Source organism: Trachinotus anak, unplaced genomic scaffold (genome assembly GCF_046630095.1).
Source record: "Trachinotus anak isolate AG129_WGS33_773 ecotype Australia unplaced genomic scaffold, CSIRO_AGI_Tana_v1 ptg000001l, whole genome shotgun sequence".
In the NCBI taxonomy this organism is placed as follows: Eukaryota; Metazoa; Chordata; class Actinopteri; order Carangiformes; family Carangidae; genus Trachinotus; species Trachinotus anak.
The window spans coordinates 2,661,898-2,679,946 of record NW_027273852.1 but is presented as its reverse complement, the minus strand read 5'-3'; the positions used below and the strand labels follow the sequence as shown (position 1 = coordinate 2,679,946).

Genomic DNA, 18,049 nt, shown 5'->3' with positions numbered 1-18,049 from the left:
GCTAAGCCTCCACATTGAATCCTAAACAAATCACCTGGAAGCTAATGGTGCTACTGGAGCTGGTAGGAAGGGTGTACCAGCAGCAGGACCAGTCGGGACAGTCAGTTTAAATCGGGGCAAGGTAACCAGGATACTGAGGAGTGTGAGTTTTCCCTTCCCCTAGCTTTAAACAAATATTGACTAGAGCTTCAAGCAGAGGCAAATAGGCTCTCAGGTAAATAATGACATGTAGGACTGGCTTTGTACCTACCGGAGATCATAAAGAGTGTTGGGAAGGTGAAGGCAATTTTCTGCATAAAGGACCAGCACATTTTACATAAAGTTCAAATTTCATCTTGAGCATTAATGAGCTCACTAGAGAAGGTGGAAATGCCATACTGTGGGACAACATATTCAGATTTCAAATCATAGATCTAAATGCCACAGAGGCACCACTCAGAATTACTTTTAATTGTATAATGTGTTTGTCATTTTCAAGCAGAGAAAATTGAGCACAGTTGTATCTTACTCTTATGTCATGGATGGTGCATATGCAAATCAAATATAAGGCAACATTTCAACTTCTAAGGACTTTAAATGAACCAAATCTGTGCTGAAAATTTCAGTTTCTCATTTAAATTGATTAAATTGATACAATATATGATGCATTTTCTGTGTTTTGGTACTTTGTTATGCTGGATGTCATTGTCATGTTAGGGCACAGCCTCAACACCATTTTTGGATAAATAAGTTTGAAATTAGAAATTCAAAAGGGGTAATTATTTAGTAATTTATTTAGTTAGTTATTCAGTTGTTTAGTAAAGTAGAATAGTATGCTTGCACTGTAATCATCAATTTATTGTGAGCTGGATAAAAAAAAGGAAAAAAAAAGGCACATTTAAATCAGACACTAAAATATAAAAGGCATCTATTATCTTTAACATTAGAATCAATCAAAAAGCATGAATGGTAAAAGTGCAATGGCTGAATTCTACATGACAGATGGCCCATATCAGATGTCTGCTGTGTGTGGTTAATGTTTAGTTAATGATTAACATAACCTCCCATTAAGCCCATCTCTCTGCTCCATGGTGCTTGCCTGCAGCCTCAGTTTGTGACGTAGGAGATGGGCAGTAATGAACAGGCCCCCAGTGGAAAATACACGCTGTCATCATGAATGTGTCAACGGGATAATGATTATCAAAAAAAGCTCCACGGGGAAGACGCAGAGATTATCGCCCCTATCATTGTAAATGTCAACCTTTCAGTACGAAAGATATGATGTTGTCCAGGGGTAATTTAAACAAGCACATGAGCAAAGGGTGCAACCACTGACTGAAAACTAAACAGTGGTGGACCGCCGCTCAGACACTTTCCCAGCATCAGTTACAGGTTTATCAGTGGGGACCTGAACAGACGGGTTTACACCCAGCAGATTTTACATGAACATACGGATTGAAGTGAGGCTGGTCCTCATAGTCTCATTTTTACCTATTCCACCTTTTCAGCAAGAACAAGAAAAATGCCTGATCGATTTAAGCTGGAACTTCCTGCCTTGATAACATCACCCGCTGTGAGCTTTACTTACTTCGCTCAGCAGAAGCGCACACACATTCAACAAGAATCTACTCAAATGAGTCCAGCTTTTACTTTTCCATGAGGTCTCCATTATTTCTGTTTACCCTGGGATAAATGGTTGTAACTCCACAAGTCAAGCAACATGTTGGTTCATGGCTGCCTTTGCTTTCTTTAGAGCACTGCCTGTTGCCACCTGTATGCAAATAAGGTAAAGTCTCTACACCTGGTGCTTCAGTTACTGAAACTATGTTGTTATTGAGAAGTCTTTGATGGAGCGATGGTCCTGACTGTCACTGCTTAGTAATACATCTCTGGAGATCTTAGATCAATATTGTTTTTCATTACAAGAATTTGTCTCACTATCTGGCCTTACCTATTTGGCTCCCTGGATTAAAACTTTAAACTAGTGAGAGCAAACCTCTTAAAACAATTTTCAATCATTTGTATGAATTATGGCTTGACAGTGATCTTCTATAATAAAAAAAAAAAAAAAATTAAAAATAAAAAAAACTTTGTGCTTTTTCCAGTTGCCAACCCGTACCTGCGTAACGCGAGCCGAACGAACAAAACTTCATCTTCAGGTATTGTACGTGAGGCTCAACGTGAAGCAAATACGGACATGAAAAAAGTCACAAACACCATCACAGGAGACAGTGGTCCAGGGAGAGGTGAGCTGAGCGCGTAACAGCTGGCTTCTCTGTGGTCAGGCAACCTTTCTGAGGGAGAATTGGAAAAGTTAGACGACCAAAGCTTGAGGTAAAGTGTTGTAAGAATGAAATTTAAAAAAAAAAAAAAAAGGTGAGAGAAAAGCCTTTAGCCTACCTTCAGAAGAGGCAGAGAAATAAAGGTCAACATGCACAACCTGGATCAGCTTTGGCTCACCTTTTACGCGCACTGAATGTGTGCTGTTTGTGACAGGTGTACACCTTTTATACCTCTACATGGTCTCCCTCTCCCTCTCCCTCTCCCTCTCTCTCTCTCTCTCTCTCTCTATCCCCACCCCTCCGACTGGATGAAAACGGGAGAGAGGATCCTCAGGGCGCGCACAGACACCTGTCGCACGGTGCGTTGCTCTGATCCAATATTGACATAAAGGGGGAAGGGTGTGTGTGTGTGTGTGTGTTGGGGAGGCAGACACACACACACACACACACACACACGATTTGAATTATTCTTACCAACCCCTCTCCTCCATCCAAAGCGCCCTCCCTCCCTCCCTCCCTCCTCCGCCTCTGTGCCAGGCAACGAGTCTGACCTTTGCGCCTGTAAAAAGGCTCATTGTAACGTAGCTACCTGCCGACCTGCTCAATTTGTCCTATGCAGCGCCTGCTTGGGCATCATTTCCATATCATATACCTTGCAAATGACTTTCAGCTGCAGGGTGGCTCACCTTGCCCAGCAACTTTGGGGGGGGGGGGGGCTGGAACCCCTTCAGTGCCGTGGACGGAAAATGTCAGTGGTTTTGATTAGATCTGTTACTGCGGGGAAAGTCCGCCTCCACACCCGGGGAAAACGGATCTAGTCTATAGGCTATAAACGTATTTCCCCAATAAGGAAATCAGAGGATCGAGACCTGACCTGATCAGGTGACAGTTTGTGGATTGGTGTTAGATCCTGTGTGCTGTTTTTCCAGCTATTAAAGCAAATTGGTTTTGGCGGTGGTTGGTTTAGGGTTAGGGACCTAGTTGTTGGCAGACTTGAAATTAAAGGGTCACTCCTCCAATGCGACGCACAAAAGGTCATTTTACCAGTCGGGGTCAGTACCACTCAGCTCAACAGCTGTGCAGGAACTTTGTCAAGTCTGGGGAAGTAACTGATGCTGTTATCAGAGCTGTTTGAAATGAGACCGACAGAAACCTGCACTAAAAACCGGGAGCACGGAGTTTGAAAGAGGGAAGCTTGTAACGGGGAGGGGAGGTCTAATGACAGAGCACACGTTGAGTTGCATTATGGGAAGTGTAGGATCCAGTTTTGGATGCGTGACTGAAAGTCTGTATAGCTGCACCGCTGCTGCTTTGATCCGGAGGCACAGTTCAGAAAACATAAGGGAAAGTTTGAAAGAGAAAATGAATAGATTGTGAGACAGAATATGAAATGTTGGTCAACTGAATTAAAATTTATTTTTTGCAAACCCATATCAAATCTATATAAAGATCAGTGATTTTATAGAGTTATTGATTATTTTGTAAATTGTTTTTACCATGTTTTATAAATAATAATAATGATAAGCCATCCAAAGTGTGCAGAGTGATCATAGATTATTTTGATTACATGCAAATTTGCACTTTTGTCATATTTCATGAGATAGAAATCAAAACCAACAACCTTTCCGTGTGAATGTTGTAATATTTAGTTCAACCATATTGCTCAGCTCTAGCTCTTCAGGCTGTTCTGAAAAATCTTAACATCATGACAAACTACGTAGACTGAAGGTTTTCTGAACATTAAGACTGAAATAGACAGTATTTGTGCAAATATTTGATAATTTTATGTGATTGCTTCAAAGTGGGATTTGGTTCCAAGTCCCTTTCAAATGTTTTATGGAGTCACATGGGGATAAATAAGTCCACAACCAGAGCTTTCAACTTACACTTTGGGTAAAGTAAGATAATATCAACTAAAATACCAACTAAAACTACTGCCTTAAACCAAGGGGGAAAGGTGTTTCCAACAACAGCTTTTTTTTTCATGGTGTGTCGAGAAAATGTTACATTAATTACATATTCATTGTTTTTTTTCCAACCATATTCACAAACTATTACATTGTTGTTCTGAAACAGTAGGACCTTGCTACATAGCACAGTATTGGAGATAATCCTGGTTAATCCAGCTCATACAGTATGTTCAAATGTCAGCTAATGAAAATTGTTTTCATATAATATTTAAATATATTCTGTATCTGTAGACTACAACACTTGACTGTAAATTGATTACCGGGATTTGAATATCAATATTAAATTTAAGTGTAAAAAGAAACAATTCACAGTAGGAAAAAGAGACATGACAAATCATATCTCATAACAATTATAGTACATTATTACATTAAACATGTACAGTAGCTATATATTATTGAACATGAAACATGAAACAATGTCTCTTCAACATATAGAGCTGCCAGAAAAAGTATGTGAAGCTTTTGAAATGTCCTGGTTTTCTGCTTCAACATTCACAGTGCTGGTAGGAAAAGTGAGTGTGGTGTTCAAACCTCCTTTGGCAGGAGTCATCCCAAACTAGCTCTTTAGTAGCCGCTGATGTTCAGCATGGATTCTGGACCAGTCTTCCTATAGCACTGCTTAATTCAGGCATATTCTCAGCATATTCTTCGGATGTCTGCTGTGAGCGGATCTGCTGGATTAAGGTCTGGGCTCTGAATGGGCCTCTCCGACAGCTGGATTTTCTTTGTTTGAAATCATTGTTGTTGTGATGTTTAGGGTCATTGCCACCCTGACATTATCCTGTTACACACCGTGCTGAGGGGGGAAATCCTCGATGATGTCGAGCCGGCCAGGTCCCTCTACCCTGCTTCACTGTTGGGATCGAGTTCCCTTTTTTACACCACACACAGTGTTGCATGTTCTTCTAAGACAATTCAACTGTAGTTTCATCAGTCCATCAAACTTTTTCCCAGAAGTGTTGTGGAGTGTCCAGCTGCTCTTTGGCAAACTTCTGCCATGACTGTGGTGTTGTTTTGAAGAGCAGCAGCTTCCTCCATGGTGTCCTGCCACAGACACCATGCACAATGATTTCTGTTTAGTAGAGTCATGAACAGAGATGTTAACCAGCTCCGATGATTATTTTTACTCTGAGTTTCTTTGTGACATTACTGATCATTCTGCATCGAGCCTTCGGGGTCGTCTTAGCTGGAAGCCCACTCCTAGGGAGAACAGTCACTGAACAGATCCACTCCAGTTTTAAACAGCTGGTCTGACTGTGGACTGATGAGTAACTAAAACTCTTTGAAATCCATCGTACTCCTTTCAGCTTTATGCTAACCATTCTTCTGAGATCTCCTCTGTGAGGCCTGGTTCACATCGGCAAATGATTCTTGTGAATAGTAAATTCAACGTGTTTGAGTAGCTCTAGCCCACAGCTCCAGCCTGGTTTTATTGACTAGACTTCAGGTTTGTTAGCTCCTGACTCCTGTTAGCTTTTATTGATGTTATTAGCTGAAGGGCTCAGATACTTCTTCCAACTTTCACTCTGAATGTTTGAATGACGTACTAAGCATGCAGAGAAATACAGTTTGTGTTTTATTAGTTGAAATATACTGTTTGTGTTCATAATTGTTACTTAAACGAAGATCTGACCACATTTTAGGGCAGATACACAAATGAACAAAATTCCCAACGGTTCACTTACTTTTTCATGCTAATGGAAGCTTTATTCAAGTAAAGACACTGCATTTGTTTTAAGGAAACCACATGGAAGGAAAACCCAAGCAAGGTCAGTGTAAGAGAAGGAACTATGCATTTATCCATTAAATCAAGAAGGAAGTTACCGGCAAGAAAACCATGAAGCCCATTCACTGTATGAAGGTTTTAGTAGTGTCTGCACAACTGTTACAGCTGCAGGACACTGTTTACAAAATTGCATTTGTATGCTTTTAATGGGAGGTCTCAAGCTGAATGCAGATTTCTCAGTAAATAAAAACTTGTTTATCAAGTCTCTTCCTGGATAGAGAGAAGATAAACAACGGGTAACAACTTCTGTGTGACATTATAACTGAATTTATATCTCTAGAAAAATTACCGCCTCAACTGATTATTTTAAATTAAGAAAACATGGACGGCATTGGAATTTAATTTTGACAGTTCTGATGATTAATCTTCCTCCAACCAGCATTCCCTCATTTTGTAATTTACAATAATCAGGCAAGTTACACTGATCACGCAGCTAATATCTACAGGTGCTGAAAAAGACTGAAATCATAACGAGTAAACTGTTCTGTTTAGGGCATTGTAATCAATCATCACTTTGTAGATGACCTATATATTAAATAATATAAACAGTCTTATCCTTTTCAAAATGAAACAACACCACCACCAGTTATTTGAAACCCTATTATTCATTACTTAACTATGACTGATCAAGCCGTTTAATAATACTGATACTTTGTGAAGCTGGAGAGTGACAGGGATTTTTGAGGAGTCAAAGGGGCAGTTTTACAGTGACTAGTAATGCCTGTGATCTTGTGAAAAGTCATTAAACAGTATTAACCACTCCCTCTCTTATTTGTATGACAAATCTGTGGGTTAGTGACAAAGAAAGGCTTCACCTCGACTTGAAGTGGCTGTCTTTGTCGACGGAACGACATCTCGATCGATATTAAGATATTTTAGCAGACCAGATTTAAATAAAACTAGTTATTGCAGGTAGCCCACACTTTATCTTCAAACTGAATTTTACACCTGGTTAGAAGTTCAGGGGGGTCAGATGTCAGATCAGCTCATGAATAGGAAGGAATCTGAAGAATAAATTCAAAGCAGCTTGTTCATAGGACAGAATTAGAAATAACACATTTACACATGTTCAACAGACACCTGTCTGCTTCCTCACTCCTGACTGTTATCCCTTGCAGATGTTAATAAACTATGTGCTTAGGCAGGAACAGGTGGGCCTTTTGATTTGGCTGTGTGGTGTAAAGATGCACATGTCTACAATTATGTGCACACTGCAGTTCCACGAGAATGTAAAATTAAACACTTCCAGTTCATCTGCAGCAGTAATTATTACATTTACAGTTTAAATTTGAAATTTGAAGTAATGATGCAGATGCTACTCCTGAGCTCTTATTGGCCACCCTGGCCTAGTCTCTTTAGGTAAGCATCCCAGCCTGACTTTCTGTACGACTCAGCAGCTTTCAGCCTATCAGGGGCCCCCAACACACCCCGTCCCACAATAATGACATCAGAGCCTTTGTTGTAGATAACCTCCTCTGGGGTGGTGTACTGCTGGCCCAACACATCACCTGTAAAGGGAGAGAGACACAGAGAGATGGGAGTCATGGCTGAGGAGAGGTGGAGACACAGGGAGGTTGTTGGGGAATGTCAGCCTACTTAAAAACCAGAGCCACATGTCATTTCTTGTACCATAGCACCACCCTGTGTTGAAGATGAGACACGACACCAAAAGACAGCAAAGACTGAAAAGTCACCTCGCCATTGGTACATTTTTTGAGAGAGAAATCAGCTAAATAAAAAACATTTACATCAGCATGTTGCATTTGGACAGAGACACTCTGCAGACCTGTGCTGGCTCTGTACTCTAGCACACTGGATTTGAAATGAAAAGATGATAATGGGGTTAAAGTTCTGATTTTCCAACACACATCTGCGTCCTGTGCAAGATAAACAACACACGGACTTGCTCACAAAAAAACTCACATTGACTGAGGTGACTCTTCCACTATAAATATTTCCTTAGTTCCTTTTTCCATCAGTTAAGAATATTTTTGTCTCTTACTCAACAAGCACGTGAACATCCTGAAGAACCTTTTAGGTCAGAGTTTAAATTGTAGGTTTGGAAACACTCAGAGCCCAAGACACAATCACTGTAGTTACACATGTAAAGCATGAGCCATTATGTGGCCTGTGTAAACAACTGGACTGACTCAAATTAAAGTGCATCTGCTCTGTCAGACACTGTTTCTATTTAGACACACCATGATAGTGAATATCTCATTTCAAATCAATTTAAAAAGTGTCACTAGATTACACTGCATATCGTTCAACTGTGTTGTATTGTTGTATTTCCTCCAGTTGGACCCCAACAGGAAGTACAACACAACACAAAGCGTCACAGATTAATAACAGAAAAGTTGGAGCGCACACATATGTATTTACGTGTGTATGGTTGAGTGTTGCTGTATAAATACACAATTTCATTGCATGTGTGAATTGCATGAAATTCAAGCAAAAACTAAAACCAATTACATTTGAAGGTCTGATCAAAAAGCACCAACTTTACCTCCAGCCTGCATCTGAACCCCGGGGGTCATGTGGATGAACTCTGGCCTCTTGGTGATCTTAGAACCACAGATAAAGCCGATCACAAAGTCTGACTGCTCCTCTGCCATCTTCAGCTGTAAGGACAGAAAACGGAGATAAGCAGCTGTAAACTGAGACAAGGCATTTGAGCAAACTTAGGCTACATCCACACAAACAAAAAAGTTTAAGAACCCCCTTTGCTACGTTCATGTGGCAACCACAGAGTTCTCAAACTCCTAAAACGGAGACTTTTGGAAAAGCAGCTGGCCTCATTTGAGTTTGAAAACTCCTGGGTTGTGTTGCAGTCTGGACCGGCAGAAACTGAGAATTTTGTAACTGATGGTGCAGACGCCCACGTTCGCTCCCTGGTTGGGTCTTAACAGCCTCAACTATCAGTGGTCAATATGCCATGGATAATGAATTACAAGTGTTACTGTCCTTGCCGTCTTTGCTAGCAGCTGTTGTACAGTTAAATTCTGCATTTATGACATGCTGCCTTTGCTGTTCCTCATTCATATTATTTTCTGCAACTAACCAACTACACAGTAGACAATCTGCTTTCTGTTTACACCAGCAAGTGCATGCCCAGCATACTTTTAGGTGTGGTAGTATGGACAGAGATTATTTGCGATGCGGAGCTCAAAACACTGCTGAATCTCTGGATGGAGGTTGTTCATGTTCTAAAACGCCATTTTAAAACAAAAACTTGTTTGTGTGGACGTAGCCTGAGCAAAAGGCCCAAGGAGAGTCATCCGTACCACAGCCTTTGTGTAATCACCAGTAGCCAACGACCCCTGGGAGCTCATCTGTGCAATGAGCAAACAGCCTCGGCCCAGATCCTTTCCTATAGCACTCAGGCCCTTCACCACCCCGGGCCCCGGTACTGCATGAGCATTCACTATGTGGGACCAAGATGAGATCTGGTACAAACCACCTGGAGAACAGATACATGGTTACTTTAAATATTAAGATACAGTTGAAGATGTGCAGTTTTTAAAAAAATTGAATAAACATGTCAAAAAAACTAAAATAAGTAAAGACTTCCCACCTTGATACTGATGTGTAACTGTGTTCCCAATGTCAGCAAATTTGCGATCTTCAAAGATGAGGAAGTTGTGTTTCTCGGCCAAAGCCTGCAGTTTCTGGCTGAAGGTGACTGTGTAGTCCTGTTCACAGACATGACAATAAGATCAGTTTATTTGTATCAACAAAGTTCTCCTTGTAACATATGGACTGGTTGCACATCTACCCTGAGGATGTCTACATGTGTCTTCAGCAGGCAGATCTTGGGACCTAGAGAGTCTGCCAACTGGAGAAGCTCCTCGCTGCTGGTCACATCAGCAGACAAACAGAGGTTAGAACGCTTTTCCTCCATGATCTGCAGCAGCTTTGATGCCAGAGCGTGAATGTCTACGGACAACAGGAAGAAGAACAGATGAGGAGATTAATTCAGTAGAGTAACATTTTCAAGTCGGTGTATCTTTGCAAAGACATATTGTCAATTATTTTTAGCTTGCCATACAGGTAGGGCATTCGACTAAGTTGCAAGAGAACATACTTGGAAGTTTGGCTCTGTCTGCATAGCTCAGCTCCAGCTTCGTATCCACACATGGCTTCTTGATGGGAGGAACATCCTCCTTAGGGCTAAAAAGGGGTGAGTTGCAAATGTTACTTTGGAGGCACCACAGGGAAGATGTGCGTTAAAAACACACACTCTAATACTCTAACTGTACGTGCCAAAAGCTACAAAACTGTACCTAAAAGTGTTGTTGTATCGTATGAACTTGCGGACTTTCTGTTCAGTTTGGGCGTCGATGCGTTTGGCGTCCAGCAGCACTTGGAGCAGCTTGGACATGGAGATGATGGGATGGAGCTTGATTCCCTGAGAACGCAACATTTCCAACCCACCTTGCTGTCTGTCCATTAGTACAATGGCATCCGTCACCTTTCCCAAAGAAACAAATATTTCATAAAAAAAAAAAATTTACAATCTCTGGGACCATTATTATTTTGAAATGACTCTTGTATGCTGCTGCTGTTTAACAGAAGATGATTGTAATATTATCTGACGCTGAACCTTCAGTCCCTCTTTGTAGAGCACTTCAGCAGTCTCCAGGATGCTGCTGCCGCTAGTCACTGTGTCCTCAATGATCAGACATAGATCTCCCTCACGAAACGACCCCTCCACCAGACGCTTGGTTCCTAGCAGGGTTACATAAGGAAGCTTATCAGTCCCTGTTCTAAACAAACTTAGAAACTTTGTCACTTATTGATGCTTTTGCAAACTAAACTCCAAGTGGAGAAAAGATTTCTGAAAAACCTGATTCGGATGTTTGCTTCAAGCATCTGTGTACGGACAGACTGCTTCAGCGAAGAGTGAGAAACTCCACTTGCAAGACCTGAGTGATTGTCTCAAATTGTCAAACACATGCTATACCATCACCAATAGACTGTGCCATAAATGAGCATTTCAACCCACAGAGCAGTGCATTAGCTGTTTCATCTGCACATGTCATATGTATATTGTCATGTCGTCTTGCTGCTTGCAATCACCACCCAGATTAAAGATCAAGTGTTACAAAACAGGACAATTTTAACTCCTTTCCATCCTAACAAATGCTTTCTAAGGCTTTACTGACAAATGCAAGGTCTGACCTCTTGAACACTACGTATGACCAGCCTGACTGTGTTTCCCTCTCATCACCCACCATAGTCCTTGGCCTCCTTTCTCCTGATGAGCATGGGCAGTTCATTCCTAGAGCAAATAATTGTGGCCAGGGGCAGGGCTGTGTATGGAACCCCACACACCGAGTCAAACTGTAGCTTCTCTTGTTGCACTCGCTGGTAGATGAGACTTGACACCTGAAAATAAAACAATACATAAGTTTTGTAGCTGCAAACATGTTTTTATTTTTTTATTTTTTATTTTTTTAAGCAGCAGTGTAACAGGACATGTAAACACACAATGCACCTACAACTACACTGCAGGAAGGTGGTCAGTTTCCCACCATGCTTTTGAGGGTCAACGCACCTTATGTCCCTGATAATGTTTAATCTCAATAAAAACGGGTGTTAGTGGGTATAGCTGGAAACTGCTCCGCCGGTAGCTGTCTGAAACTTAACCCTGAGCAGCTCAGAGACTGCCCAGTGACGGGATCCGTGGGTGTGGGCTAAGGACAAGACTAAATAACCACGTGTGCAAGGCCAATGCGGAAAACTTACATTTCCACGCAAATGATAACGTTTAGCTTTTGAACAGTGTAGCCGCAGGATGTTTCACGGTATAACCCACGTTATTTAAAGCTGCTGTGAAGTCAGTCGGGCTTTTTTACCTGATTCATGAGCGCTGGATACGACACAAGCACCCTTAGGTCGATATAAATAGGTGTCATCATGCCGCTCTTCAGCTTGTAATCTCCAAACTTCACGGCGTTAACATCGTGGAGTTTCAGGATTATACTGTCGATTTCCATCCTCTCGTATATTCAGTAACCACAGGAGCTATCTCCAGCGTGTCTCCCGCTCATAAACGATACGTATGTGACGTAACCTCAATGGCGCAGAATACTTAATTTACATACGACCATGGATGTATTATAAGAACTGGATGACGGATCTAAAAATGGCGCCCGTTCAGTTCAATACAAGTTGCTCGCCTGGCGCATACGCCGAAAAAGTTTCTGGCTTCCGGGTTACTTCCGGGTTATGCGGCCCATAGAGACTGCGCAGTAGTGTCTCTCCCATCATGCCTTTGGGCGATGAGAACGAGAGAATAACGTTCTCGATCTGGCGCTGCGCGTTCACGAGCGCGTTCATTGTGTGCACATCCTCCTAAACTTTGATTTATCGGTCAAACTGTTGCTGAGTGACTCTCAGTGCTGCACAGTGGAGACAACAAACATTTACAAGGTCTTTCACCTGCATTTATTCAGGTTTGTTGTTCTGAGTTTACTGTGTGTGCCATCACCACTGGAAGTGATCAAACACTCATCAACCTCATATCATTTTACAGGCTTTATATCTGAAATGAATCCAAGATCTAGAGAGCTAGCTGACTGAGAAGAAGAGTGCATTGAGGTGAGGGATCCAGGTGGAGCTGCAGAGGGAGCAGACTCAGGCCCACAGCTGGTTGAATCTCTGCTGTGACCTGGGATCAGAATAACGACCAGACTCCTGTCTCTCAGCTTCGAATCACTTGTTGTGACACATTTAAATTCTTTAAATCATATGTCTGGTAATTTCCATTGAGTTGTATTGATATAAGACACAGACGGGTAAAACAAGCTGCTGCCACTGCCCCAGACAAAGTGACGAGAGACGAGGAAGTGACGTCCTCGCTGATGAGGTGACTGACTGACTGAACTTTCATTTTGACCCCTACAGAGTGTAGTGACTTGTAAATGTACATTTTGTATTTGAATATTGCCACTTTTCAATTTTCATTTTATATGGTCATAGGGCGCCCACATGAGTGTGTGAAAATGAAAATGCTAATTGGATTGCTGCATTTTCTTTTTAATGAAATGGTGTGTACTGTGGGATGTGGGGTCACATGACTGCCGGCCTGAGCAGGACAGGTGTGCTGACTGGGCAGCTCGAACAGGCGTCTTGAGTTTTCTTAGTTCTGTGTCCTGAGCTCATTCTCTGATTGGCCTTCAGTTGAGCTGCTTCCCTCCATCTTTCCACCTTTGTTCCTGAGTGTGTAGAGTGAGTAGTTTATTTCATTATATTCCCTCAAATCATGTTTATCCTGTTGAACATCTCATCTCCTTGGTGAGCTGGACTAGTTACTCACTTGAGATTGAAATGTTGGCAGTTGTGTTGTGTTCACTTCACACTCAGACTTTATGAGCAAACAATGAAGTCTTGATTGGTGCAAGGTGTCAGATGAGGTTCAAATTGTAAACTGGACACCACTGAAATCCAGGACGACCACAGCTGCTATTTTCAGTTTGCTGCAGAGGCTTTTCTTTATTTTGAAGGAGGCTCAGGCTAATACTGCTAGCTAACCCCTTTTGTGTTTTAACTTAAATTGACATTTTTAATTGTTAATCTGATGATGAATGGTTCACCGACATTCAGTGCATTATCACTGAATAGAAACACAGCCATGTCATTGCCAAAACATCTTATTCAGAGTACACTGATCAAAGAGAGTCTTCATGCAAACAACAGAATGGGAACTTAAAAATGTAATAAAGTAATAAACAACTCTTAGCATCAACACTTCACATTTACAGCTCTAGTCATAATTATAATCTTCATAAACTACATAAACTATTAACTGATTGATAAAACATTAACAAAGGACTCAAGCATTAATTACAGCTTCTAAACCCTTTATGAATGGTGCCTTTTTAGGAAGAGGCAGTGATATGTCTTAAACTTTGATGCACATTTGTGATTTTTTGCATGATATAAATTTTGATGCCTTCATCAGGATGCAGGGAGAAAATAATGGATCAGAGGGAGGTTCTTCAATGAGACAGCGCAAAGTCTAAAGACTGTAAAGGCTGCAATCCAGCAGATTCAAGCTTCTTGAAAACTTTTTTTATTTATTTGCACCAAACAAAATGCAATATCCACCACTTTATAATCCTACTCCTTTGATTTGTTCAGTTTCCTTTTTTTTCTCTGCTTCACCAGAAGAAATGATTTTTACTTTTAATCGACAGTACGGTTACAATGGGTGAGAGAACAAATTGTTTACCTACTCCTTTTTTACTCCTTTTAATTCCTTTTCACAGTTGTTTCTGCATTTTTGTTAGTGAGCAGTGCCTTACACTATACACTACTTTTTGGAGTTTGTCCTTATAGTAATGTGTATCTAACACTGTCTACAGTCGTGGCCAAAAGTTTTGAGAATGACACAAATATTACATTTTCACAGGGTCTGCTGCTTCAGGGTTTTTAGGTGTTTGTGTCAGATGTTTCTATGGTATACTGAAATATAATTACAAGCATTTCATAAGTATCAAAAGCTTTTATTGACAATTACACTGAGTTCATGCAACAAGTCAATATTTGCAGTGTTGACCCTTCTTTTTCAAGACCTCTGCAATTCTCCCTGGCATGCTGTCAATCAACTTCTGGACCAATTCCTAACTGATGGCAGTCCATTCTTGCATAATCAATGCTTGGAGTTTGTCAGAATTTGTGGGTTTTTGTTTGTCCACCCGCCTCTTGAGGATTGACCACAAGTTCTCAATGGGATTAAGATCTGGGGAGTTTCCTGGTCATGGACCCAAAATCTTTATGTTTTGTTCCCCGAGCCATTTAGTTATTACTTTTGCTTGATGGCAAGGTGCTCCATCATGCTGGAAAAGGCATTGTTCATCACCAAACTGGTCTTGGATGGTTGGGAGAAGTTGCTCTCGGAGGACGTTCTGGTACCATTCTTTATTCATGGCTGTGTTTTTAGGCAAGATTGTGAGAGAGCCCACTCCCTTGACTGAAAAGCAACCCGACACATGAATGGTCTCAGGATGCTTTACTGTTGGCATGAGACAGGACTGATGGTAGTGCTCACCTAGTCTTCTCTGAACAAGCTTTTTTCCAGATGCCCCAAACAATCGGAAAGGGGATTCATCAGTGAAAATGACTTTACCCCAGTCCTCAGCAGTCCAATCCCTGTACCTTTTTCAGAATATCAGTCTGTCCCTGATGTTTTTTCTGGAGAGAAGTGGCTTCTTTGCTGCCCTTCTTGACACCAGGCCTTCCTCCAGAAGTCTTCGCCTCACTGTGCGTGCAGATGCAATCACACCTGCCTGCTGCCATTCCTGAGCAAGCTCTGCAATGGTGGTGGCCCGATCCCACAGCTGAAACAACTTTAGGAGACGGCCCTGGCGCTTGCTGGACTTTCTTGGGCGCCCTGGAGCCTGTTTGGCAACAAATGAACCTCTCTCCTTGAAGTTCTTGATAATCCGATAGATGGTTGACTGAGGTGCAATCTAACTAGCTGCTATAAACTTTCCTGTTAGGCCCTTTTTGTGCAATGCAATGATGACTGCACATGTTTCCTTGCAGGTAACCATGGTTAACAGAAGAGGAACAATGATGTCAAGCACCATCCTCCTTTTAAAGTGTCCAGTCTGTTATTCTAACTCAGTCATGACAGATTGATCTCCAGCCTTGTCCTCATCAACACCCACACCTGTGTTAACGGAGGAATCATTGAAATGATGTTAGCTGGCCCTTTTGTGGCAGGGCTGAAATGCAGTGGAAATGTTTTTTTGGGGATAAAGTTCATTTTCAAGGCAAAGAGGGACTTTGCAATTAATTGCAGTTGAGCTGATCACTCCTCATAACATTCTGGAGTGTATGCAAATTGCCATTATAAAAACTGAAGCAGCAGACTTTGTGAAAATTAATATTTGTGTCATTCTCAAAACTTTTGGCCACAACTGTACATACTGTGAATTACCTTAATAATCAATATCCTCATATTTCTCGTGACCCCTCAGACCCTTTGGAGGGGCCCAATCCCTAGTTCGGGAAACACTGGATTAAATTTATCACAGTTTAAGGATTTCAGGACCTAAAAGCAGACGCACACAAAGGCAGGAAGGTGTGGTGAAGATAGTTTAATAAGTGAAAACATCCTGAAAAGAAAACCTAAAAAAATTAAATACATAAGCAAAAACAGGCTGGTAAAAAAACACAAGTTCAAACAGGAAGCCAAACGCTCATAAAATCCAGACTCTGGTGAACCAAACTCAACAAAACCAAACTCCAGCTACAAAAACCTGAGGGTCAAGGTTTCTTCAGGGAACAGGACAGATACACACAAGGGGAGAAATTTCAAAATAAAAGGGAAATAATACAATCCAGGCAGGTAAATTACCCAGAGGGGCAGAGCACGACAACACTATCTACTTGTTTCTAAGGTAGTTGAACCAGCTCCACCCGAAACACTGGTGCGTCAGTATTGACAATCCAGCTAAATAAAATATCCTTTTACTGCAGAGTGACATTTACTGCTCACACTGTCAGTACATTTTGTTCATTATATTTCTAAGGTTTTTTTGAATGAAAGACTTTACTTGTACTTGGAATATTATTAGTTTTTTGTCTAATCTTTGTATGTATCATAATGTATATGTTTTCAGTATATACTGGTCATCTTCATCTTTAAAGTAAGCACTTACTATGGAAGTATATAAAAGCAGGAAATGGAAGTACTCAAGTGAAGTACCTCAAATTTGTACCTAAGTATAGTACAAGAGTAAATATACTTTCTGTAACTGAAAAAGACAGATACTGTAGCCTCCATCATAGAAGAAGAAAATATATTTAAGGAGTGGGGGGAAACAAAAGGCGGGAAGAAAGTGTCCAGCATGGTCACTGTTAAAATGTTTCCCTCCCTCCTACACACAAACACACACTGTAAAGGGGAATCCTCCTGATCCTGCTCCCTTTTCACTGTGTGAACATCAGGGTGAGAAAAATAACCTTATTATCAGATTCATAACAATAATCCAACCAACATTTAACTGCTGGATCATTTTACATGTGTATTTTCATTTTGTAGGACCTAAATTTGCCCACTGTCTCTCTAACTGACCACTCAGCATCAGCCACTGTGTTTTTCAACATATCTTCTCCTATGTTTAAGATTTATTTCCCTGGGTTTTCTTACATGTTTCAATGTTTAGCATAATTTCATTTTAGAAAAGTGAAGCTGATGGCATTATCCTCAGCAGGTCAGATTAAGATCCTTAAAGATCCTTTGTTTTTAGTTTCATTTCAGAGTGCAGCAGTTTGTGTTTTGCAAATTGAAACGTGATGAACAGAATATATAATATAAATAGATAATAAGTAAATAATAGAATATATCTGCAGTAGTGCTCCATGTATGGGTTACAGAACATCAGTAGAAACAGTAGATGAATAACTCCCCTGGCCTTTTGAGCAGTGATGTGCCGAAAGAAGATTTCTAGTGTAATTTGTGGCAACTTACGATAACCTGTCTCAGTATGCCAGGTTGCTAAAACAGGCCTCTGGTGACAGACATGGTTGTAGAAGAATTTTATTTACTACAAACATGACTTGTGTTTTATTGACTTTAACAACAAACCAGTCAAACTGAACAGCAAGCTGTGTGTGTGTGTACTGTAAATAAGTATGATCCATGTCGGAACATAATGGACTGCTCCAAAGTACATGCAAACAGTGGGAGAGTGGGCAATGTATATCAGAATCAGAATCAGTTTCAGAATCAGAATCAGTTTTATTGCCAAGTATGTTTTCACATACAAGGAATTTTTTCTGGTGATTGGTGCAATTGATCAGCAACAGTGGGGCTCTCTAGCCTTGTTGATGAGGCTAATAGCAGATGGGAAGAAGCTATTTTTGTGGCGAGAGGTTTTGGTCCTGAAGGACCGCAGCCTCCTGCCAGAGGGGAGTGTCTCAAAGAGTTTGTGTCCAGGGTGGGAGGAGTCAGCTACAATCTTCCCTGCACGCCTCAGAGCCCTTGAGGCGTACAGGTCCTGGAGGGACGGAAGATT

At 41.1% G+C, this 18,049-nt stretch overlaps 1 protein-coding gene across 1 annotated transcript; it reads right to left on the bottom strand.

Annotated features, from left to right (window-relative positions):
* Positions 1 to 5,912: 5,912 nt before the first annotated feature.
* Positions 5,913 to 12,223, bottom strand: umps (uridine monophosphate synthetase). Its single transcript, XM_071491855.1, has 10 exons — positions 11,876 to 12,223; positions 11,252 to 11,405; positions 10,621 to 10,745; positions 10,301 to 10,488; positions 10,102 to 10,187; positions 9,793 to 9,953; positions 9,592 to 9,709; positions 9,302 to 9,477; positions 8,524 to 8,638; positions 5,913 to 7,525 (listed from the first exon to the last, which is right to left on the bottom strand). Exons 1-10 carry the CDS (start codon positions 12,014 to 12,016, stop codon positions 7,347 to 7,349), a joined length of 1,443 nt encoding a protein of 480 aa, XP_071347956.1. The 5' UTR covers positions 12,017 to 12,223; the 3' UTR covers positions 5,913 to 7,346.
* Positions 12,224 to 18,049: the final 5,826 nt, after the last annotated feature.

Excerpts from the sequence above, each read along its gene's own strand:
- umps (XM_071491855.1), bottom strand. The coding sequence starts at position 12,016 with ATGGAAATCGACAGTATAATCCTGAAACTCCACGATGTTAACGCCGTG. Across the intron at positions 10,489-10,620 it reads TCTACAAAGAGGGACTGAAG|GTGACGGATGCCATTGTACT; the intron begins GTTCAGCGTCAG and ends TCTTTGGGAAAG. Across the intron at positions 8,639-9,301 it reads GTGATTACACAAAGGCTGTG|CTGAAGATGGCAGAGGAGCA; the intron begins GTACGGATGACT and ends CTGTCCTTACAG.